Source organism: Euleptes europaea, chromosome 1, assembly GCF_029931775.1.
Source record: "Euleptes europaea isolate rEulEur1 chromosome 1, rEulEur1.hap1, whole genome shotgun sequence".
NCBI lineage: Eukaryota > Metazoa > Chordata > Lepidosauria > Squamata > Sphaerodactylidae > Euleptes > Euleptes europaea.
Window position 1 is genome coordinate 102,001,646 of NC_079312.1, and position 24,158 is coordinate 102,025,803.

Genomic DNA, 24,158 nt, shown 5'->3' on the forward strand with positions numbered 1-24,158 from the left:
AAACCAACCAAACAGCAGCTCCCTTGGGCTAGGTCAGATCAAAAAAATAGTGCAGGGGGAAAGGATTAAATCCTCCCAACCTCTTCTTTTCAGTGCATCAAATCCAACTTTGTCAAGCATGCCTGTTATTTAAAAAAGGGGGCTATAGCACTTAAGGGGCTATAGACATGGAGTTCCCAGTGTAACACCTAATGGTATGAAGAAGGACCTGTCTGCAGTTTCAGAGGCTCTCGATGCAAGCCTAAAAAGACTTTCCTGGAAGTAAGCACCACTGAATGAAATGGGACTCATTTCTGAGTAGACCTGCTTTAGGATTGTCCCCTTTGTAAAGCAGAGCTCTTTCGTCATGCCCTTGGTACAATCATGAGTGAAGGTTGTGGCTTGCTTCCTTCTTGTTTATATTTTCTGTTGATGTAATATTGCACTTGTTTTTAAGTTTATGTAAGGCGCTTTGAATCCTATTGATTGGCAGAAAATCAGGATATAAATATTTTAGACAGAGACAGGTAGATAGACACACACACACACACCCCACACACACACACTTGATATGATATCAATGGCACCAGGTGAGTCAGGCAGAGGGAGAAGAAGCAGAGGGGATCCCAAGAGCAAAAAAGTAGTAAGGAGGAGTTTTTATGGGAGTGTGAAAATGTTGTCTGTCATATCAGTTTGCAAAAGTATAACTATTATTTACTTTGTTATTTGTGAATGTACTACAGTTAATGTTGGAAACCATGCAGACTTTTGAAGGTTTTGATTTGTGAACATGAGAGCAAAATCAGATATGGATCATGGAAGCCACATTATTCCAGCACTTTTTGAATCATACACAATCAGCTGGTGATTTCAACATTTTTGTACATGAACAAATACAAGAACACAGATTTAATAGGACTAATGTTGATAAAGCACTGTTACATTGGGAATATTTCTAGATAGTCATGTTAAATGCAGTGCAACTCTGTAGACTAAATGAAGAATACGGTGTGAAAGAATAGACTTGCAAGCCCCCACTTCTTCAGGCCCCAGCAGGACAGAAAACCCCACAGCCACCCCAAGGTTCAGCTGGGTGATGCTGCCACTTTTCCTTACTCCCGGGGAGGGGGGGAATACCAAAACCAAACTGAGTACTAACCATTGCCACCAGCAAATCAAAGAGTGTCTTCCATTGGACAGATTTGCACATCCAGCATTTAGAGCTTCTTCCTAGTTGCTGCATTACCCACTTTGCTGCTACAAACTAAAGCAGGGACAATTTATCATGCATTCACACTTTTGAGTGATTGTGCTCAAGAGATGATGAGATGAGATGCTCTTCTCTGTAGCCATAGTTCAGATAACAAGACCAAATAGGAGTGATGTGCTTACAGAGATCAAGCTTAGAGCATTCAAAATATAATAAAGTTATAAGAAAGAACCTGAAAATCGATTGACAGCTTGGCTCTCTCAAACACCTGGACTGGACGATGGCACAACCCCTTTGCGGGCCCATAAAATTGGACCCCCTGTCCCAAACTTTCCCAAACTTTGGTGTCCATCTAAGGAGAGTCCTTTGCAGTTACATTGCAAATTTGGTGACTCTACCTAAAAAAAAACGCCCCCTCCAGGAGCCTCAAAAATAAATTCCATGGACTATAATAGACCTTTTGGGGGGGGGGGTAACCCAGAAATAAAGCCAAATACCCATTTACTAGTATGGGTATTTGGCTTATTTCGGTTTGCCCAGAAAAAACCCAGGGCCAATAAACCCAAACTCAAATTTACTGGAATTTTTTTCCCACACCCCTGCCTGCATCCATAACTTACAGTATTTGCAGTGTTTTTTTCTCCTTAGAGATCCCAAGCTCTGGCTCTGTTGTTTCTGAAAGCTATCAACAACAATCACAAGTGGCATTTTCCCATAAACCTCTGTCTTGCTTACTGTTTTTGTTCCTACTATTCAGAAATAAAAAAGTGCAATGGGTAACAAAAAATATAGAGCTGCCTTGAACAACAAAAAGGAATCGTTTCTAGAGAATCGAATGAAGACATTCTTTCTAAAGGAGAACACAAGAGTGTTTCATCTCAATTGTGGTACTCTCCCTTTGAGTAGATGCTGAATCTAGTGGTTTTCAGGCAGTACATGGATAGGAAGTCAAATTGAATTTTTATATCATTCACTGACTCCCTGCTGGCAAGGAAGAAAGAAAAGATACTGCTGTAAATTACGCCAGAGTCTCTGGCAGCAGCGCAAGCCAACTTCTTTGGATTCTCCCATTGGTTGGTCATACAAAATGTATCCTGCTCCTTCACCATTCATTTTCCATTTCTTTCTGGCCTCATGTGTAGGGCTGTCGTTTCGGTTCGGCCCGAACCGAAAAACAGCCAAATTTCCCCTGATTCGGCGGTTTTTAGTTCGGGACGAACCGAACTCAAAAATGGCGGGAAAATGGGGGAGCTGAATTCAGCGATTTCGGGAGTTCACAAATACATTCGGCAAATTCGGGGCGCAGCAGCATAACCGCCAGTAAACAGCATTCTCCCCTGGCCAATCGGTGGCCAAGCTGGGTCTTCTTCTGGCCAATCAGTCAGGATTGAGTACTGGAGGAATCAGCTGCTGTGTGGCCCAGCCGGGGAGAGAAAGAGAGAGAAATCCTTTTGGGGGGTGGGTGTGCACATTTGCTCCTTTCCGTGGCTGCAGGGGGCGCATTTTTGGGGGTAGAGACCCCAAACTTTCAGCAGAGCTTCAGACGAGCCTTCTTAAGAGACCTCCAAAGTTTTGTAAACATTGGGACAGGGGGTCCCGAGATATGGGCTCCACCCCTTTTCCCTCCCCCCTTTTCCATTTCCGTGGCTGCAGGGGGCGCATTTTTGGGGGTGCAACCCCCAACCATTCAGCATAGCTTCAGACGAGCCTTCTTAAGAGACCCCCCAAGTTTTGTAAACATTGGGTCAGGGGATCCCGAGATATGGGCTTTCCCCTTTTCCCTATTGGGATGAATGGATTACCCGATCCTGTATGCATCTCCAGAACGGCAAATCCAAGGCAAAACCTCCCGTGCTTAAATAGAATCGTATTGGATTACCCATTCCTCCCAGCCCCTCCTGATGGAACAGAAGACAGCCACAGTAAGACCCTTTTGGGGCCTTTAATCTATAATTTTTGTCCTGTGTGTGTGGGGGGGGGGGAAGCAGAGTCTGTGTGTGTGTGGGGAGGGAGCAGTTTCTGTGGGGGGGGAGCCAAAGGGGGCTTTCACCCGTTCTGCCTGGGGTGTGTGTGCCCCCTCGAGTCTCTATTTTGATGCTTGCTCAAAACTGGTTTTCAAATGGTGACTTAAAGAATGCATTTGCCTGGTCCCGACTCGAGTCCGATGCAGAAGGGGAAATTCCACCCCCTCCTGCTCATTATGCATAGCTAGCTGCCTCTGTCCCTTTCCATGGTTTGCAAACTCCCAGGTGTTAGGTGTTGCTTTGCATGGTTGCAAACATGTTGCTTTGCATGGTTGCAAACATGTTGCTTTGCATGGTTGTGTTGCTTTGCAGTTGTGTTGCTTTGCAGTTGTGTTGCTTTGCAAACTTCTTTGCACCTGCCCCGCCCTTGCTCCCCCCAGCTCAGCTGTTTGTCGGGGCTGGGAGCTTTGTGCGTGGGTGGCAAGCTCTGCTCAGAGATGCACATTAAGGGTGGGGGGACCCCTTTCGGGGCCCATATCTCAGCCCCCCTCGACCCAATCTTTACAAAACTTGGGGGGTCTGGCAAGAAGGGCCCTTTGAGGCTCCGCTGAAAGTTTGGGACCTCTACCCCCAAAAATGCCCCCCTGGAGCCGCAGAAAGGCGCGGTTGTGTTTTTAATGGCTTTATTAGCCTGAATTTTTTTCCCGAACTTTGAATTCACGCCGAATTGCATGGACCCGAAGCGGGGGAGTTTGGACTTCGGCATATCCCAAATCCAGACGGGCCAAATTCGGCCGAAACCGAACTATACCGAATTTTTTTTTCAACAGCCCTACTCAGCTGTTCCTTCATTAAAGAGTAATAAATCAAGGAGCATCGATATTCATTAAGAAGATGCTTTTTACTTGTTAACTAAGCATCTGTTATTTCAAGACGGTATGTTGTCTTCACCAATACATTGTTCTGTTTTCCATACAATCAGAGGCTGCCCAGTTATCAATGCAGGCTAGTTTGCTTGGCTTAACACAGGACATGATCCAAAGTATACAGAGATGAATTCATGCTTAACACTCTTGCCATATTAATTGGGCTTAAAAGTGCTTACCTATGATTTCATCTCTCTGACTTATAGCAACAATTGACCTAGTTTAGTATACTTTACTCAATGGTTCTGAGCTTGGAGAGTCAACGTAAAATCAATGCAGTAGCACTGTTCTGTATTGGCAGCAGTGGGGAAACCACATAAGCCTGTCCCTGAGTGGAAAACAACTTTATAATTAATAATCAATATGTTTTGATACACATGATTATACTGTGTTTGGAATGGCTTATTCCTCCATTGCCCTGACTGATTGTTTCACATGTACACACACACACACAAAATATAATATAATATATTAGAAAATATATTCGAAAACCACAGTAAGTTTGTTTCAAACCCCCTTCTTATTTTGCTTGTAAAGCAACAGGAATGTGTCTCTGTTTTAATTAACTTATTACTGTGTTTGATGTTTTAGGCTAGAAGATGGGCATTGACATTAAAGTCCCCATGTGAATTAAAAAACCATATGTTTGTGCAAGGTGGATTGCATTGTCAAGCAGTCACGCAGCAAACCAATTCCCTGCAACTCAAAACCAATTAGTGGGATAGTCCATCTCTATTGCTCCCTCTTTATATATTTATTTTTGTAAGTGAAGGCAAATTGTTACTGTTAATTACATTTGGACTAGTATAATGGTGTTGGGTAGTGGGAGGAGGTAGCTGAGGTAGCTGAGGTAACTGATTTCTTAGTAGCATTTGCCTCTATGACTCAAAGTTGTCTTGTTTTGTTGTTGCAAATTCTAGTTTTAAGGATCACTCCAGATGTTGTTCTGTGTATTAGCAAGCTTCCTTGGGCTTTTCATTCCTCTGATTTATTTTCCTGTAGCTAAATAGTTAAGGATTACAAATCTTTTTCCTCAAGAGACTGAGAATGCCAAGTTGAGACTGAGGGTTAAATTCATTCAAGGAAGGGTAGCAGCTCTTTTACTTTTCCATACATTTACACACACACACATGAACTAGGGCTGTCGATTCGGTTCCATCCAACAAGAAAAACAGCCGAATTTCCCCTGATTCGGCGGTTTCTACTTCGGATAGAACCGAAGTCAAAAAAGGTGGGAAAACGACGAACCGAACTCGGCGAGTTCAGGCGGACACCGGATAAATTCATACAAGTTCGGTGCCCCCAAAGCAGCATTCTCCTGTGGCCAATCGGTGGCCAAGCTGGGTCTTCTTCTGGCTAATCAGTCATGGATGAGTGCATGAGCCCAGCTGCTGCACGGTCCAGGGAGAGAGAGAGTGTCTGTGTGAGAGAGAGATCCCTGTGGGTGGGGGGGTGCGAGTGCACATTTGCGGCTTTCCGTGGCTCCGGGGGGGCATTTTTGGAGGTAGAGGTCCCAAACTTTCAGTGTAGCTTGAGGGGACCCTTCTTGCAAGAACCCCCAAGTTTTGTTAAGATTGGGTCAATGGGTCCCGAGATATGGGGCCTGAAAGGGGTCCCCCCAAAAAATCGCCAATTGGAATAAAGCCATTAAAAGCACATTCACGGCTTTCCACGGCTCCGGGGGAGGCATTTTGGGAGGTAGAGGTCCCAAACCTTTGGGGTAGCTTGGAGGGACCATACTTGCAAGAACTCCCAAGTTTTCTAAAGATTGGGTCAGGGGCCCGCGAGTTATGTAGTCCCCCCCAATTGGAATAAAGCTGTTAAAAACACATTCACGGCATTCCATGGCTCCGGGGGGGGGCATTTTTGGAGGTAGAGGTCCCAAACATTCAGTGTAGCTTGAGGGGACCCTTCTTGCAAGAACCCCCAAGTTTTTTAAAGATTGGGTCAGGGGCCCCTGAGTTATGCGGTCCCCCCCAATTGGAATAAAGCCGTTAAAAACACATTCGCGGCTTTCCACGGCTCCGGGGGGGCATTTTTGGTAGAGGTCCCAAACCTTCAGGGTAGCTTGGAGGGACCCTACTTGCAAGAACCCAAGTTTTGTGAAGGTTGGGTCAGGGGCCCCCGAGTTATGTCCCCCCCCATCCACCCATTGGAATGATTGGGAGCAGGCGATCCTTAATTTACATCTAGAGAGCGGCAAATCCAAGGCAAAACCTCCCGTGCATAAATGGCCAGAGAGAGTCTGTGTGTGTGAGTCTGCTAGAATCGTATTGGATTACTCCTGAGTCCTGACTCCCAGTCCCTGCTCCTGATGGAAGAGAAGAAGACATCTACAGTAAGACCCATTTTGGGACTTCTCTCTATACCTTTTTTCCTGTGTGTGTGTATGTGGGGGGGGGGGAGATTCTGTGTGTGTGAGAGAGAGAGGGGGGAAGCCAATGGGGGTGGGTTTACCTGTTCTGCTGGGGGGTGGGCTCGATTGCCTCTGTGTGGGACTGTGCTTTCTGCTGTTTTCAATGGTTGCCAACTTCGTCTGGAGTTAACTGTGGGTTAACAGAGTCTCTCTCTGGCTAGCTTCTATTGTTTCCAATGGGCTGTGCAGCCGCTACTGTTGTTTATAATGGGCTAGCCTGTCATTCGTTTTAGTACATCCCATGTCAGTGAGTCTCTCTCTCTCTCTGGCCGGTTCTTCTCCTTCGTTTGGAATTTGTGTCTTCTGGTTCGAGGGGGCTGTTGTGCTGGGGGGGCTTGATTGCCTCTGTGGAGTGTGATTTGGGGGGTTACCTGTCTTGGGGGGGGCTTGATCTCTTTGCGAGTGGAAAGCCGCAAATGGTTTTTAATAGCTTTGTTCCAATTGGCGATTTGGGGGACCCCTTTCGGGCCCCATATCTCGGGACCCCCTGACCCAATCTTTACAAAACTTGGGGGTTCTTGCAAGAAGGGTCCCCTCAAGCTACATTGAAAGTTTGGGACCTCTACCTCCAAAAATGCCCCCCCAGAGCCGCGGAAAGCCGTGAATGTGTTTTTAATGGCTTTAAATGGCCGAATTTATTCGCGAACTCCAAACTTAGTGCTGAATTCCACGGATCCGAATCGGGGGAGTTCGGACATCAGCATTTCCCAAATAAAAACGGGCCAAATTTTGCCAAATCTGAATTTTACAAAAAAAAAAATTTCAACAGTCCTAACATGAACCCAAGAGTGGGGGACCCATTTTCGCTGCCTGAGACACTGGAGAACCACTGTCAGTCTGAGATGACAATATTGATCTTGATGAACCAATGGTCTGATTCTGTATAAGGCAGCTTCATGTGTGTTCAATGAAGCTGGTGAGCAATAGATTCGGGACAGATGGAAATATTTGCTTATTCAACAAGTAAATAAATTGTGCCACTCACAGCCAGAGAGAGCCACTGAGGTGTGGTGGTTAAGAGTAGCAGACTCTAATCTGGAGAACCAGATTTGATTCCCTGCTCCTCCACATGAGTGACAGACTCTAATCTAGAGAACTGGGTTGGTTTCGCCATTTCTCCACATGCAGCCTGCTGGGTGACCTTGGGCTAGCCACAGTTCTCTCAGAACTCTCTCAGCCTCGCAGGGTGCCTGTTCTAGGGGGAAGAAGGTAATTGTAAGCCAATTTGAGACTCCTTTCAGTAGAGAAAAGCAGGACATAAAAACCAACTCTTCTGCTTCTTCCAGTAGAAGAAGAGCATATGTACATACATAAGTGCCATCAAGTTGCAACCAACTTTTAGTGACCACAGCAAGGCGCTTTCAAGACAAGTGAGAAGCATAGGTGGTTTGCCAGTGTGTTCCTCTGCAAAGTCTTAGGTGGTGGTCTCCCATCCAAATACCAACACTGCTTACCTTCCAGGATCTAATAAGATCAGGCTACACCATGCCACATTCATTCTGCTGATAGCAGAGATAGCTTTATAAGGAGATTAGACAGATTCATGGAGGACAGGTCCATCAAGGGCTACTAGCCATGGTGACTGAATGGAACCTCCACATTCAGAGGCAGTAGACCTCTGAACACTAGTGTCATGAGGCTGCATCATGGAAAGCCTTGGCCTCTCTACCCTGTCTGTTACATCTCCAAGGCAGCCAGTTGGCCGCTGTGAAACAAGATTCTGGGCTCCGTAGGCCACAGGTTTGATCCAGTGAGTCTGTTTGCAGACTGCCCTGGCAATTTGCTACAAAGAAATGTGGTCACTTTTGCTTTGATAGAATACTTGAAGGGACCCAATTATTGTACATTTAAATGGACTAAACCTATCACAGATCCAGCCCCTGATGATAATATCAGTATTACAAGGACCTGGGTCTCTCTGCTGTCCCAATTTCTGACTTTTTGTGTCAAATTATTATTAATACCCAATATGAAAGTCAAATGCATTGCACTTTAAAGAATCCCAAGTGTTACTGAAAATAGAAAAATGTTCCCTCTTAATAATGTTGTCAGAGTCACCATTGGGCCGCATAGACTTGTTGTGGCTGGTGAGGGACGTGGGTTCCATCTCAATATGCAGCAGAATATTAGAAGCTGTCTTTTTTCAATCTCTTTATTCGGGGGGGGGGAGCTTACAAGCCATTTTATGACACATATTAAAATATTAATCTATTTGTCATTTTCAACCAGATCTATAAGTTTGAACTCTAGGGGTTCTCGAGGGATTTTTTTTTACTGAACTGGTGGATAAAATTGGGATAGCATATGAATTTTGACAAGCCAGCGTGGTGTAGTAGTTAAGAGCGGTGGTTTGGAGCGGTGGACTCTGATCTGGAGAACCGGGTTTGATTCCCCACTCGTCCACATGAGCAGTGGAGGCTAATCTGGTGAACTGTATTTGTTTCCCCACTCCTGCACATGAAGCCAGCTGGGTGACCTTGGGCTAGTCATGGCTCTTAAGAGCTCTCTCAGCCCCACCCACCTCACAGGGTGACTGTTGTGGGGAGGAGAAGGGAAGGTGATTGTAAGCCGATTTGATTCTCCCTTAAGTGGTATAGAAAGTCGGCATATAAAAACCAGCTCTTCTTCTTCTTCTTCCTTATTATTTTATACTGAGTCAGATGACTGGTCAATCCAATCTTATCTTTAACTGACAGTAAAGTTCAGGGTCTCAGGCTGAAGAAGGCCTTTCCCAGCTCTTACCTCCTGAGACCCTTTTTAGCTGGTGATCCCAGGGATTGAACCTGAGATCTTCTGTTAGCAAAGTGAGTAGCAGCCAGTACAGCTACCATTATGCACTTCAAAAGGAATTTAACATATAATAATAAAAATAGTTTTCACCATGGTTTTATATAGTTTTAACTTCATTATGATTTGCAGGGTTGCCAACCTCCAGGTAATGGGGAGAAAAACGGCACCTCTGTACTCGTACCAAAAGGTTTAGAAAAACAGTACAGGAAACTGTATATACACAAAGTGCAAATATTTATAAGCTACTGAGGTGAAACATAGACCATATACGTGACATATATACAACACAATTATATACAATATGTACAGTTCACACAAAAAATGTAGAGAAATTTCCAAAGGTCTCAACTGAGTACCAAAAATATATAGAGGAAGTTCCAAAGGTCTCAACTGAGTACCAAATGAATGCTAATATTGTAATCCTTGTGTAAAGTTCATATAGAGCCACAATCATCGATGGATACGGCCGTTTCAGATCCACAGCAGTGGAAATCTTTCTTCAGTCCTTAATACAAAAGTGCTGTTACATATTCATCATTCCTTCCCACACAGGGTAAGTATAAGCAATTACAATCAGACGTCAGTAAAGTACATCACATAGTGCAGCTAGTCACGAAGTGAGATGTGGAAGCCTAATGTTTTACAAAAACACTATGGGAAAACCATAGATTTCATGTAAATCCTAGAACATCTAAAGACATCACTTCCTGAAAGTGATGTCAGCACACTGGCATGATGCTGCTGCATCAGGCCAAACTAGGGTTGCCAACTGCCAGGTAGTGGCAAGACAAATAATCAGCCTGCTGTAATGTTGGTTGTACTCTATTTACACAGCAATGTAAATAGAGTACAACCTCCAGGTAATAGCAGAAGATCTCCTGATATTACAACTGATCTCCAGCCAATAGAGATCAGTTCACCTGGAGAAAATGGCCACTTTGGCAATTGGGCTCTATGGCATTGAAGTCCCTCCCCTCCCCAAACACCACCCTCCTCAGGCTCCACCCCAAAATCTCCCACTGATGGCAAACAGGGACCTGGCAACCCTAATGATTTGAGAACCTGGCTTCTAGCACTAACTAATCTATTAACTGAGGGTCAGGCTAGAGGCCTGCATCTCTAAGCATACTTATTTTAGAAGGAAGTTCAACTGAAGACATTGGGCATCTTTCCCAAAATATATTTAGGTTTGCAAGTGTTACATACTTCTCAGTTAACATGGTGAGGCTGCAATCCTATGGCAAACTGGAGAGAAAATCCCATTTAATTTTGAAGAAGAAAAAGAAGAAGAGTTGGTTGTTATACCCCGCTTTTATACCTTTAAGGAGTCTCAAATCGGCCTTCCCTTCCTCTCCCCACACCTTGTGAGTTGGTGTGGCTGAGAGAGCTTGAAGAGAACTGTGATTAGCCCAAGGTCACCCAGCTGGCTTCATGTGTAGGAGTTAGGGTTGCCAACGTCCAGGTACTAGCTGGAGATCTCCTGCTATTAGAACTGATCTCCAGCCGATAGTGAGAAAATGGCTGCTTTGGCAGTTGGAGTCTATGGCATTGAAGTCCCTCCCCTCCCCAAACCCTGCCCTCCTCAGGCTTCGCCCCAAAAACCTCCCACCCCTGGCGAAGAGGGGCCTGGCAACCCTAATAGGAGTGGGGAAACCAACCCAGTTCACCAGATTAGATTCCGCCACTCTTAACCACTACACCACGCCGGCTCTTTGAGAGCACATGCCTATCCCTAATCTGCCATGAAACACACTGGATGACCCTGGACCAGTCACATTCTTTCAGCCTAATCTAACTCAGAGGGTTCCAGTGAGAATAAAACAGGGCAATGTCAAGTATGTATGCTCCTCTGATGTCTTTGAGGAAAGGGTGGGAAGTAATGATCTTGACAGAGAGAGGAGATACAGACAGATGGACAGACAGGCAGGCACCCTTTCACAAGAGATATCAGGGCTGTGTTTTGATTTGGTGCATCTTCATAGTGATATCACCAGGATTCACAGTTTGGTCCTTTAAAATGGGGCTTTTTTGCATCCCAGCCAGTTTAATTTCTAGCCAAGAAATGCTAAGTCTGAAATCCATCTGCAAGGTCTCGCCCCCTAATTTCTGATGTGTAAAGAATTTCATATAATTATTTCGGAAATGCCATGTGCTCCTTAAAGAGTGCTCAAAAACACTTAGATCTTTTCTTCATCTTCTCCAGGGATAATGTCTGGCATTAAAAATGATACCTGGGCTAGGCCTTGATGAACCCAAGTATAAATAAATCCCTGTTATTAATTCAGGATTGACCACATCCCACCAAAAGGAACTCAACATCTTTAATTTTAAGCAGCGCGGTACCTAGGGGTAGAACTTCATGTTATAGTGCCAAACATGTTCCTGCAAGTTAATGGGAATAAAGAGGTATTTTCAGGGTACAGTTGATAAGCTGGAGGGGAGGTGCTTATTAACCCATCTCACAGTCTCTGATTGCCATGTTGTAACATGACGATCTGCCTCTAGGATCATTTGTAAAACTGGATCAGTACACAGAAGGTAAGAAATGCACCTTTGTCAGACACATCAGATTGAATAATCAGTTACCTAAAACCAGCGGGGGAACATTTCAGTGCCCTAGGACTTAATAGGCCCTGACCTGGATGGCCCAGGCTAGCCTGATTTCGTCAGATCGCAGAAGCTAAGCAGGGTCAGCCCTGGTTAGTATTTGGATGGGAGACCACCAAGGAAGTCCAGGGTTGCTGTGCAGAGGAAGGCACTGGCAAACCACCTCTGTTAGTCTCTTGCCATGAAAACCCCAAAAGGGGTCGCCATAAGTCGACTGCGACTTGACGGCACTTTACACACACACAGGACTTAATAAGCGTTAATAATAGACTTAAAGATTGCAGCACTTCAATAGAAGAGCTTCAAAGGGGCATGCCAATGAAAAACTAGAATTCTTATGCAGATTTGATAACATTAGACTTGACTCTGTAGGGACCAGGGTTGGTCAGCTCCCCATAGGGAGCTTTGACTTTCGAAAGCCCATACCCTGAAAATTTTATTGGTCTCAAAGGTGAAAGTGGACTCAAATCTAACTGTTTTTCAAAAAGCAATTGTCCCTCTTTTAAGGTTTATATAAATAGTTCAGATCCATCAGCTGTTAGGAATGGTTCACACTCTCTTTTGACTCAGTCTTGTTTTCATCTGCAATGTAATGTAACACACCATGTTCTGGGAAACTGGGCCTTTTGCCCTCTCCTTGTTCTAACTTCCCTCCCTTTTCACTGTTTTTAGCTTTGGGTACATGTATCTTTTCTAACAATTCTAATACTTCATCATGCATCTGATGAATTTGGCTGTGGATCACAAAAGTTTATGTCTTAATCAATTTGCTGGTCTTTAAGGTGCCACCAGACTCTCCGTTTTCTTTTGGTTGTCATCCAACTTTTAAACTTGGACTGTTGCCCATATTAGGTACCATGACAACTTTATTCACAAGTTTTGAACAGGGCTGATTAGTTTTCAAAGGACTGAGTCACCTTGTGACTTCTAAAAGCATAGTTCATTCACCAGATAGGATTCAGGGATACAGTATTTGTAAAAACCTAGACTTCAACATTTTGAGTGCATTCCTGAGGTTGGGGGCCGAATGGGCTTAGGAGGTGGCTTGACCCCTATGCCGGCATCTGTGCCACTTGTGCCGCCTAAACTGGCACGGACACCAGTGTAGGGGCACTTACACTGGCTCCCTTGGACTGCGGCAGCAGCTCAGCCCTCGAATGCCGGCTTGGCCTCCCACCGGTGTCCTTCTGGTGCAAGTCCTCGCATGGGCATCCCAGGAGGCGTTCCCAGGGCGTTCAAGGGGGTGGAGCTGCCATTAGGCAGCTAACCCCTTTCAGCCTGGGAACGCCCCCTTAAGCGACGGTGGTGCCGCGCAACCTTTTTGTTGGCACAGCATCACTGTTTCCAATGGGTTTTCTCCCCCTTTTCCTAATTTTTATTTAAGAATAGCCCTTTTTTCCCCCAGCTGCAGCGGTGAAACCTCTTTGGAGGCACCACAGCACCGCCACAGCCACACTGTCCCCGGCTGCTGCAGCTCTCAGGAATGGACTGTTTATCACCACCATTTTCTTGATAGATTATTCAACATATTGCATTTTAAAATTTATCCTTTTAAAAAAATTACATAACTCAGTGTTCTAAGAATAGCTTTGTTCAAAATACCCATTTAATTGCCAAAGGTTGTCCACTGGATTTTCATTTTCTAATAATTTTCAGATCATTTCTTTCTTATACTTTTAGTGGTAAAACTGTGTTACGATTTCTTTCTGTGGTCCAATTTTCATATTCATTTTTTGTTTGATGCAGTAAAGTAGCAGTTCTCAGCTTTCAGCAACCTGGTGACCCTTCCCCCCATTTTGATTTTTTTTTTACAGACCCTAAACCTTCCCCTCCTCCCTTACAAGCACCCACCATGTTTCAGGCACCCCTCTTTCATGTGTGGCAAGAATACCCCAAGGTGGTCTCTGTCTTCTAATGTGCTCCCCTCCTCTCAAAGGAGCACAGTGAGAACCATATCAGGCCCACTATAAAAGCACATTTAAGTAAAATGTTTGTACTATCTCTATGCAGCCTATAAGGTCAATTCTCGGAATAAATTCAATTCTCAGAAGAGAGCTGATTTTATAGAACCACAACACAAAAGGTCCTGATCCAAGTTCTAATCACCCCTTGATTGGAAAGGACTTTGCACCAGAGACAACAAGAACCTTCCTTATTACTTAATGATTTCTAGATAGCGATCAGTTGAGCATGAGTAGGAAAGGACCTGGAAAGTCCCTCATAGCTGCTCACAGAAATAGAAAAAGATCAGTATCACCCATACTGAAAGCTGTCGTTGATTAGTATTGTTAATGGTAATCGAGTCGTCTGATGCTTGAAAGTACTGATTTTTGGTGACTCCGTAAGTTTTTCAAGGTAAGAGACCTTTGGAGGTGGTTTGCCATTGCCTGCCTCCACGTGGGCTGAGAGAGTTCTGAGAGAACTGTGACTGGCCCATGTGGAGACTTCATGTGGAGGAGTGGGAAATCAAACCCACTTCTCCAGATTAGAGTCTGCCACTCTTAACCACTACACTACGCTGGCTCTCAAGAATCATCCGTCTCTGGTGAAATTCTTTGCCTTGGAAACTACAGTGAAAACTGTGTCCATCTTATATCTGAAATAACTGTATTAAGACTGTGCCTCCATGGTGCCACTCATCAAATTAGGGTTTCTAGGGCTGAGCTACTGGATCCTGGCAACTAATCAGCAGATTTTCTGGCTAGTGTTCTGAGGTGATCTGGAAGCTAGATGGCTGTGGACGATGGTGACCCCCTCCAAGGGGACCCAAGTGTGGACAGGGAAGTGAAAACAGCTCTGCAGCAAATCAAACTGAGTAGCCACTCCTGGGCCATTCAGCTCAGTGGGGCTGACAGTGGACATTAGCTTACCCACTGCACCATCTCTCCCCAACTGGAACCAGTTCAGGAGGAGACTGTTGGTGAGCTGACACAAATTTCCATGGCTGACGAGGGGTCTGGGCCAAGCAGCTCCTGAGGCTCAGGCAGAATTGCTAGGGCTTGGCTCTGCTTTCCCCTGGTCACCAGTGGCCCTCTAGGGCAGTGGCCCACTGGGAAATTTCCCTATAAGTTAAATGGCCAATTCTGCCCCTTCCCCTGAGGCAGAGGATCCTAGAACCCTTTCCTAGGAAACCATGAGGGCTCTGTTTTAACATTAGGTGGATGGGCATGAGAGGGGCCCACCCAGCGTGGTGTAATGGTTAAGAGCGGTGGTTTGGAGCAGTGGACTCTGACCTAGAGAACCAGGTTTGATTCCCCTCTCCTCCACCTGAACGGCGGAGGCTAATCTGGTGAACTGGATTTGTTTCCCCACTCCTCCACATGAAGCCAGCTGGGTGACCTTGGGCAAATCATTCTCAGCCTCACCTACCTCACAGGGTGTCTGTTGTGGGGAGGGGAAGGTGATTGTAAGCCGGTTTGAGTCTCCCTTTAAGTGGTAGAGAAAGTCGGCATATAAAAACCAATTCCTCCTCCTCCTCTTCTTCTTCTTCTTCTTCTTCTCTGTCTTCATCAAGTACTCTCACAGTACTACAGTGGTCCCAGCACCCCAGCTGAGAAAGGCTGCAATCAAGTAACCACTACTTATGTTTCACAGGGGGATTACTGCCAATGAGTGCGCCCCCACATATTTAGCATGTCAGAGGAAAAAGAGGATGGAGACCTAACAGGCTGCCTGACATGGTAAATACCAGCTGTCATCATATTGGGTGGGGACATAATTATGAGGCATATTTACCATATTTATCATCTTATTATGGCTTTATTCTAAGGTGGTTCATGCATCCAACAGTGGCAGCACATTTCCCACTCACACTCCTCATCAGGATCATGCTTCACTTTGTTCATTCAGTGGAAGCAGAATGTGATCCAGAAATTGCATGGGATGGTTGTAGTTCAGTTTCCATAGCTAGTGTGATGCAGGGACTAGAATGCTAGACTTAGACCAGGAAGACACAGATACTAGTTCAAATTCAGCCAGGAAGATCATAGACTGCTCTTGGGCCAATCACTGCTGTACCTAGCCTATTTACAGAATCATTGTACATTTAACATGGAGAAAATACCATATATGCTGACTGCCCTTAAGTTTTGGAGGGTGAGAGAAAATGCAATTAATTCCCATCACTATGGTAACTTGATAAAGTGCTATAATGATCTTAACCATCACTCCATACTGTTTCATAAGTGTTCCCAAAGGTGAAAAAAGAAAATCATACGCCCAAGATAATTTTCTTCTCAGAAATTAATCCGTGGTCTGCATGTGTCTCAAGGAAGTATGTGAATCAAATCAGAAAATCTATTACATTGTAATTACCAAGTTTCATGCTGTAGGTTGCATTCTACACTGGATGACCCAAACTAGAGCAGTAATTTAAGTCTTAAATTGATTAAAGTAAAAATCAGGGGCTGCAGTTTCATTCTTCTATTGTTTCAGTCTCCGCTAACAAAAGAAAATGGCAGAATTCAAATTGCAGTTTTCAAAGATTAGGGTAACTATCCCTGACAGTAGCATGGTAGTGAATATTTCTAGGGATGGTTCTGAAATTCATTTAGATCAGATTTCAGTGTGAGGCATCCCCCCCACACCGCAGAGCAATGGGGCAGATGAACAGAGGGGTTCTTCCAAAAGAAGGAAAAAACCTGGCGAGAGACTGTGCTTATGGGATTTCCCTGTCACTAGTTAATAGTACCCAGTTCGAGTTAATCTGACTCATTAGCTAGCACATCATCAAAAATTAATCCCCGTGTTTATTGATATAAGGACTATCATGTTTTTGGTATGCTTGCGGCCTTTTAAGGGTAGGGTTGCCAACTGCCAGGTAGTAGCAGGAGATCTCCTGCTAATTCAGCTGATCTCCAGCCGATAGAGATCAGATCACCTGGAGAAAAATGGCTGCTTTGGCAATTGAACTCTATAGCATTGAAGCCCCTCCCCTCCCCAAACCCCGCCCTCCTCAGGCTCCACCCCAAAAATCTCCCGCCGGTGGCGAAGAGGGACCTGGCAACCCTGTTTAAGGGGCCGGTCTGTTTCTGTTTGGTGGTAGAGAAACATTTGGTCAACTGCTGGTTTTTTCTCTGGAGGCTGCCATTCTCTCCCCTCATAGAATTTATATCTTTATGTTTTATTATGTAGAAGAAAGTCAAAATATCTTTGGTTATGATATCTGTTGCCTCATGTGTGAAGTGCCTACCTCCAGCCTTCCGCCTGTTACCAAATTTGCTCACTTTGCTTCACCAGGCCAGAGCTTTCTGACTTACTAACGTGTTTAGTAAATTGCTGATTTGTAGATTGGCCTTTTTTTCACTGGTGTGGGCATATCAAAATTTTAGATTTTGTTCTCAGTGTAGACAAACTAACCGTCACGCGGATGTGTTAGAATGTGTTTACGCTGATTACGTTGCTTGTTTTATACTATTTTGTATCTGTCCTGTTTTACAGGGCATTGCAGTTTTATGAATGTGGCTGGAAACCAACTCAAAAACAAAGTTGGAGAAGTTGGGTATCAATGTTTTAAATTAGACCGTTGCCTGAAATGGTATTTGTTTGTTCACTTACAGCCCATTCCTGAGGGGGAGGGCCAAGACAACTTAGGAGGCAGCATGACCCCCCCCCACCAGAAAAAGAGGCCTCTTATCAAGGAATAAGAGGCACTTAACGCGGGCGGCAGGGGCAGTTCCGTCGGCGCCTGGGCGCCATGGATCGGCACGCTGCTCCCGCAGCGGCGCAGTCTCTCCGGAAGAGACATGAGGCTCCGGCGTGGGGGGTGTTCCCAGGGCATTCCTGATATTCGTCAGCTTCCACAGCCCCTCCAGGCCGGGAATGCCCCCTCCAGCAACAGCATTGCTGCCCCAGGTTTTTCCCAGCACGGCCTCGCCGTTCTCAATGGGGAAACAGGCCCCATTGTTGACTTTGATGCATTCCTGCCAGAACCAGTCTTGGCTGGGGTTAGGTCGGCTGGAACCCCGGGGAAGGCTTTGTCAGCAGCCAACCTCAAATTGTGGAATTCTCTCCTGGAGAGATGAGATTGGCATCATCCCAACTGGCCTTCGAGACTAAACAAAAGAATTTCTCTTCCTGAAGGCCTTCAAACTCAACTGAAATAGGAGACCACATTTCTTGTTTGTCTCATTACCTTTTGACGGTTTCTTCTACGAAGGCTTTCTCTAATCGTTTTATATAAGGAGATGGGCTGTGGCTCAGTTTGGAGAGCATCTACTTGGCATGCAGAAGGTCCCAGGTTCAGTCCCCGGCCTCTCCAGTTAAAGGGACTAGGCAAGTAGGTGATGTGAAATACCTCTACCTGAGACCCCGGAGGGGCACTGCCAGTCTGAGTAGACAATACTGACTTTGATGGACCAAGGGTTTGATTCAGTATAAGGCAACTCCATGTGTTCATTTTGATTTACCTGTTGGCCACTTATGTGGGGAAAAGGCAGGCTATAAACATTCTAAATAAATAATTAATAGGCAGAGGTGCGAAAGAAAATGTCCTATAATCAAATAATAAGGCTGCTATCCAGAAGGGGGGGCAAAGCTCCTTAGGAGCTGGTGTGACCCTGCATCAGCATACGTGCCCATTTAATCCATTATAAGGGGCACTTATGCCATCACGGGTGGCATCCACGCTGGTGGCGGGATGCCTCACCGCGGGCTCAGGGCTCGGGCACAGGCGCTGCCTCCTGACAGCATTCCAGTGGCACAAGTCCCCGTGCTGGCATCCTGGGAGGCATTCCTGGAGTGTTCCTCAGGGCAGAGCTGCCTTTAGGCAGCTTCCTAACCCCTTTCGCCCTGGGAATATCCCTTCCCGCAGTGGTGTAGCTACGACACCTTTTTTTGGTGTCATAGCCTCGCTGTTTTCGATGGGGGCATTTCCCTACTTCTATATTTTAAATGCCTTTTATTTTATTTTCAGCTGCAGGGAAGCCTCTGTGGAGGCGCCGTAGCTGCACCGCTCCTGGTCGCTGCCTAACTCCCCCCCTTCAGGTATGGGCTGTCCATCAGGTGTGCTTAAGAATATTCAAATCATTAAGTTTGCCTCATTTTCTGTTTGAATGCTATCAGGATGCTGAAAAGCAAACTGGGAGCCGGAATGGTAGCAATGCATCTGGAACATTATGCAGGGCATATAGCTGATAGTTGTCCTTCCTGAGGAAGGCCTCCAACTCAGTAATAAAGCAAATGTTTTCCATGTATAAAGCTCCAGAGTAATTCCCTCTCACCTCCTTTTAAAGATTGTCAGGGGTGGGAAAGACCTGTGTCTAAGGGCAAAATTACATGGTACATAGTTGTGGCATGTCCATAATAGCATGCTATCAGCCAAGCATTTTTCCCTTCTTGAAAAAAAAAGGGTTTTTTCAAAAGTATTGGAAATTATTCAGCAACACAACCACTTAATTCTCTCAGACTCTCGACCCCTCTAAGATGTGTGTGTGCAATTGTTTGTGTGAAAGTTCCATGTATGCATTGCACTCCTCTATTCTAACTGAAGCAGATGTGGGAGGTCAACAACTTATGATTTGAGGCTTGTTAATTCCCCCACACACATCATTTCTTTTCCCCAGCATCTTTTGAGAGAATGAAAGACAACAAATGTACCACAATAGCAGAAACGCTCAGACACATCTAGCTTTATTTGTCCTGTCAGAAAAGGTCAAGAACTACACCAAAAATACTTCAGTCTCTGCTACCTACTGACATAAAATACACCACAAAATTATAAATTGTCCAGAGGTTGATCTAGACATTATCATTGTTGTTGTTTTCTCCATGTATTTGTACATTTCAGGTGAGAAATGGATTTACAGGTGAAAAATGATATGGGAAGGGTAGAGACAGGGATTTAAAGTCAGACGATGAGATTTGGCACTACAGTTTTGGCTACATTATACAACCATTTATCATGACTCCTGTTGAATCAGTCTCTAGCTCAATGGGCCTTTCTTTGCAAGTCAAACATAAACCTTTGTCTTAACTCAGACAACGAACTTTGGAATTAATATTTTAAGATCCTCACCACCAGCTGGAACCAGCTCGACTGAATCACTGCAAGAAAGGAGAACTATACATGGAGCAAATAAATAAATTGACTGGCTTTAGTTCAGTTTTGCCTAGTTCTTCTCTTTTGAATCCAGTTCAGTTTAATTTAATTTAATATGGGCATACTCAGCCCAATGCTATTCCTATCAACCATTCCCCAGAAAAATCCCATTAACAAAAATAAAAATTGGATGGGAGTCATGTCCTATTCTTCATGAAAACTAAGGTGAAACTGACACAAACCAAAGCAAGAACTTGTACCACTCACCCAAGCAAATAACATGTTCATGTGGATTACAATACATTACCGATCAGATACTTGTCAAGATAACATATTCAAGGCTTCTTGCACCTGGTGAGGTTCTAGTTCATACAGTCTTAATCTGTTTGGTGGTTTGTGTCATCCTGACTCCCCAGAAAATTTCATGAAGGACGCTAGCAAATCTGACTGAGAACTTACTATCTGAATACCAAAATCCCAAGACATCTAATTTATTGGAAAATAATTCCCAGCATTTTTCTATACTAGCACTGCAATTCCATTCAGGACATTGACACTGATGTGCAAATGCTCATGTGATCTGGGCACATGTGATCCGTGGTATGAAATCTCCCAATATATTGATGATGCAGTGTAGGATCCAATCAAAAGGGATCAGTAACCATGCTGGAAACATAACATGTAAACTGACCCTATGTACCAATTCACATGGGCATTTTTTTCACCACGAGTTGGCTTTGAGCAGTCCATTGGTGGTTGAAATGGGCATGGAGTCCATTCTTGAGAATGGAGATCAATAATACTTCAATGCTCCACAAATCACAAACCTAGTGTGCCCTGTTTTTGGTAAATGGCTGCTCAATTCTGAAGTTTTAAAATTAAAATGTCATTCAGATATAGCATTCAAGTACCTTCATACCTACAGGAAAATAAATATTTTCACTCAACTCCACAGGGGGCATTGTGAACTCTTCCTGACTTTGCATGCAGATTATTTCTGGAGGAAAAAGGTCAATTGTAAAGTGGCCCTATATCTCTTTCCCAGTCTCATAGTGTGGTATTTAGATTTGGCCTTTATAGTTCATGGGGGAAATGAACCTAGAGTGGGTGAAAAATTCATCCTGAAGAATTTCTCAGGATGGATGGATATCACAGGTTATACATAATAGCACACACAAATGTACATGGGATTTTTCGGCCTGTTTCTTCTACTCACTGAACCACAGGTTACCTTTTTTTTTAAAAAAGAAAAATGGAAAGTGGTAAGAGATCCAGTAGGGTGAGGAACAGCTAGGAAATCCTGGTTTTTTATGCAAATTTAACAAGACCATGTTAATGGAACCTTTTTGTAAGCTTCTGACATAGTACCAAGTATTATTTACTTAACTGGCTAATGTCCTTCCAAATATTGCCAAACAATAATGAGAATTAGGCCTCTGTGGCAGAAAGTGGGAATTATTCATTTCCTCCTACTTGTCTTATCTAATGTTAAAAATCCATGCTGAAATCTCAGCTTGTGATTATCTAAACCTTAGACACTTCTATTCATCATGTGAGCTTCTGAAGGGGATATAGTTGCCACCTTACTTTGTTTGACCCTACTGGACTTTGGCACCTACCTTTGTGGGGGTTTTGTTTTAGGGTTGGTTTGCTGTTAATATTTTAATTGCAGTTGGTAGCTGATAGGTAACATCTGAATGTCTAAGTATTGTACTGATGAAGTCACATGTTCAAATAAGCAACAGCCAGTATTTCTTTCTGTGAAAAATAGCACACATACAAAGTAGTGATCTTTCTCTGATTGCATGTGCAGTGGTTCCAGTGAACAGATGAGCTTCCCTGGGTACAAGGACTTCCCCATTTGCTTCCATGTAAAGTACAGCTCCCTATTGCATCAGAGCATCTGGGGAGCTTTTGAGTTGGGCTGCATATGCACATACCTAAGAACTATTTGATTCTAGATCTGCACTATTATACAGTGCCCCTCTACCTTTATGAGTAGTTGCAGATTCCTTCTCACACCATATTCTGATGAACGAATCCTATCACATGTGGTTCTACCCCCGCGCACACACACACACATTTCAGGGCTCCATCTCCTTAGCCAAATAAGGCATGAATAATTTTGTTTGCTGTTTCTTCTGCTTCCTGGTCAAAGTTGTCTGCCTTTGCTTTTTTTTGTTTTTTAAATTTTTATTTTTCTAACAAATATTAAGCAATGGTTTTTAAAAATATTTGTACATTGTAAGATATAGTCAACACCTAACATGCCTTTGTACAAGATTGTGACTTAGTTACAAATCGACGAGAACAATGCACCAAAGAGAGAAGAAGAGAAAGAGAGCGAGAGAAAGAAAGATCCATTAAGATGACACCTGCACTCGGAGTTAGTTTATTCTTGTTGCACTAGAAGCACGGTGCCCTTTCTGAACTAGAGCAATGCTTTAGAGACATGATGTTCTTTTCCCCCCTTTCCCCATCCCCTGACCACCACACTGCTTTAATGGCCTTCTGTCTTGGTGGCCTTGGCTTCATGATTTACCGATCCCGAAGAAAGCCAGGGAGAGACGGACCGCGAACTGGTTTGCTTAGCCATGCTGTAATGGCTGATGACGGTGTAGAATCGTCCCCTGGAGTTGGAATCCTGAGCTGAATAGTAGGCGTCCAGGGAGGCTGGGATGCACCGCTTATGCTGATGGTAAAGGAAAGGGAGGACTAGTGAGCGACAATCATAGTCAGTGGAAAATATGTCAACCACCACCTGACCTATACTCAGTGTACTGCAATTCAGCCACAAGATGTTTTTGCGTCACATGCATTGCAAAAAAAAATGTTAGGCACATTAGGAATAAGTCATTTAAATATAAATGTTGTATCATGTGCCTGTGTATTTGTACACAAAATCAGCTATATCGATTTATTGCAAGACACCCTGATTTATTTATTTATATTGAAATTCTAGTGCTGTTTACAAACCTTGATCAGAGAAGACTATGTTAATGCAGTATTTTGCCATCTCTTTCTTCCATCCCTAACCTGAACAAATTCAGTCCATTTTGACAATTCTTGAGCCTTCCATATTTGATACATCCAATAGTTAAGAAAAGAGTCAACAGAGATTTGCCATTTGGAAGCTACCATAATCTTGGCAGATACTAATAAATACTGAATTAATTCATTATGCTCTTCACAAATGCTCAAGATATACCTAATTAATATAAAAAGTGTCATCACTGGATATTAAGTTTATTGCATAAATAACCTTTTCCCCTTAAAAAAAATCTTTTGTTTCAAGACAGTCCTACTACCGTACATGTGTCAAAAAGATAAAGGCCCCTTTCAGATTACTGTTCTAAACTGCATGTCATCCATTGTTGGCCCGAATCCGAGTAAAGCGATACAGAAATGGGTGTTTCATATAGCTCATTTCAATCCATCTATGAGCCTTCTCTAAAGTGCTCTGAAGCACTCTGGCCATTTTAAACATTGCCGCTATTTTCCCTGCCTTTTTCTGCACCACATTTTTTTCCAGATTTTTTTAATCTTCTAAGATTTGTGCTACAGCAGCACCATTGACATGCCTGGAGCTGTTGAAAAAGAACATAGCATGGGAAAAGGTGGGAGAAAACAGCAGTCCTATTGGAAATGCTCCACACACTGGAGCAATTCAGAAGCGCAAGGAAGAACTGAAAATGGGAGAAAGCAGTTTTCATTTTAAAAAGGCTGAGCCCCGCAATGCCAACGGGACACAAGCGGCTTTGTCTGAAAACGTAAAAAAAATATTGTTAGCAGACGGGAACCAAAACAGTTGTGTCTGAAATAACAAACAAAAATCTGTTAGCAACTGGCTGCTCAAACAGATTATAAGGGCAGTTTGAAAGGGGCCAAAGTTTTTTTAGGATGTGTCATACACAGGTTAAAGTCTCAACTAAGTTTGTGTATATCAATACATCCGAATTGAAAATAAATCTGAAATTAGCCGTTTCTGCAATATTCGTGTTTTGGGTTGACCGAATACCAAAACCTGGGAATCTGCCCGAAGCTGAATAGGCAATTCCTGAAAACGCTGAATAGATATTTGCATGGACATCAAGCTATGCACCCCAGATAGGGAGCCCCAGACTTTGAGGCACCGGCCTGCCAATCGGCTCTTTCCGCCAGTCCTCAGCAACGCTGAACTTCTGAGCCTGAAAACCGATGGCCAGCTCGGCTTGCAAATCCCTGGTGG

The 24,158-nt window shown here is 44.1% G+C and overlaps 1 protein-coding gene across 1 annotated transcript in view; it reads right to left on the minus strand.

Moving 5' to 3' along the window:
• Positions 1 to 22,051: 22,051 nt before the first annotated feature.
• The window catches only part of NSG2 (neuronal vesicle trafficking associated 2), a 75,416-nt gene continuing 73,309 nt past the window's right edge, over positions 22,052 to 24,158 (minus strand). Inside the window, exon 4 of the mRNA XM_056856313.1 lies at positions 22,052 to 22,622. Within this exon, the coding sequence (XP_056712291.1) occupies positions 22,431 to 22,622 (192 nt within the window). The 3' untranslated portion in view covers positions 22,052 to 22,430. The remainder of the gene's footprint in view (positions 22,623 to 24,158) is intronic.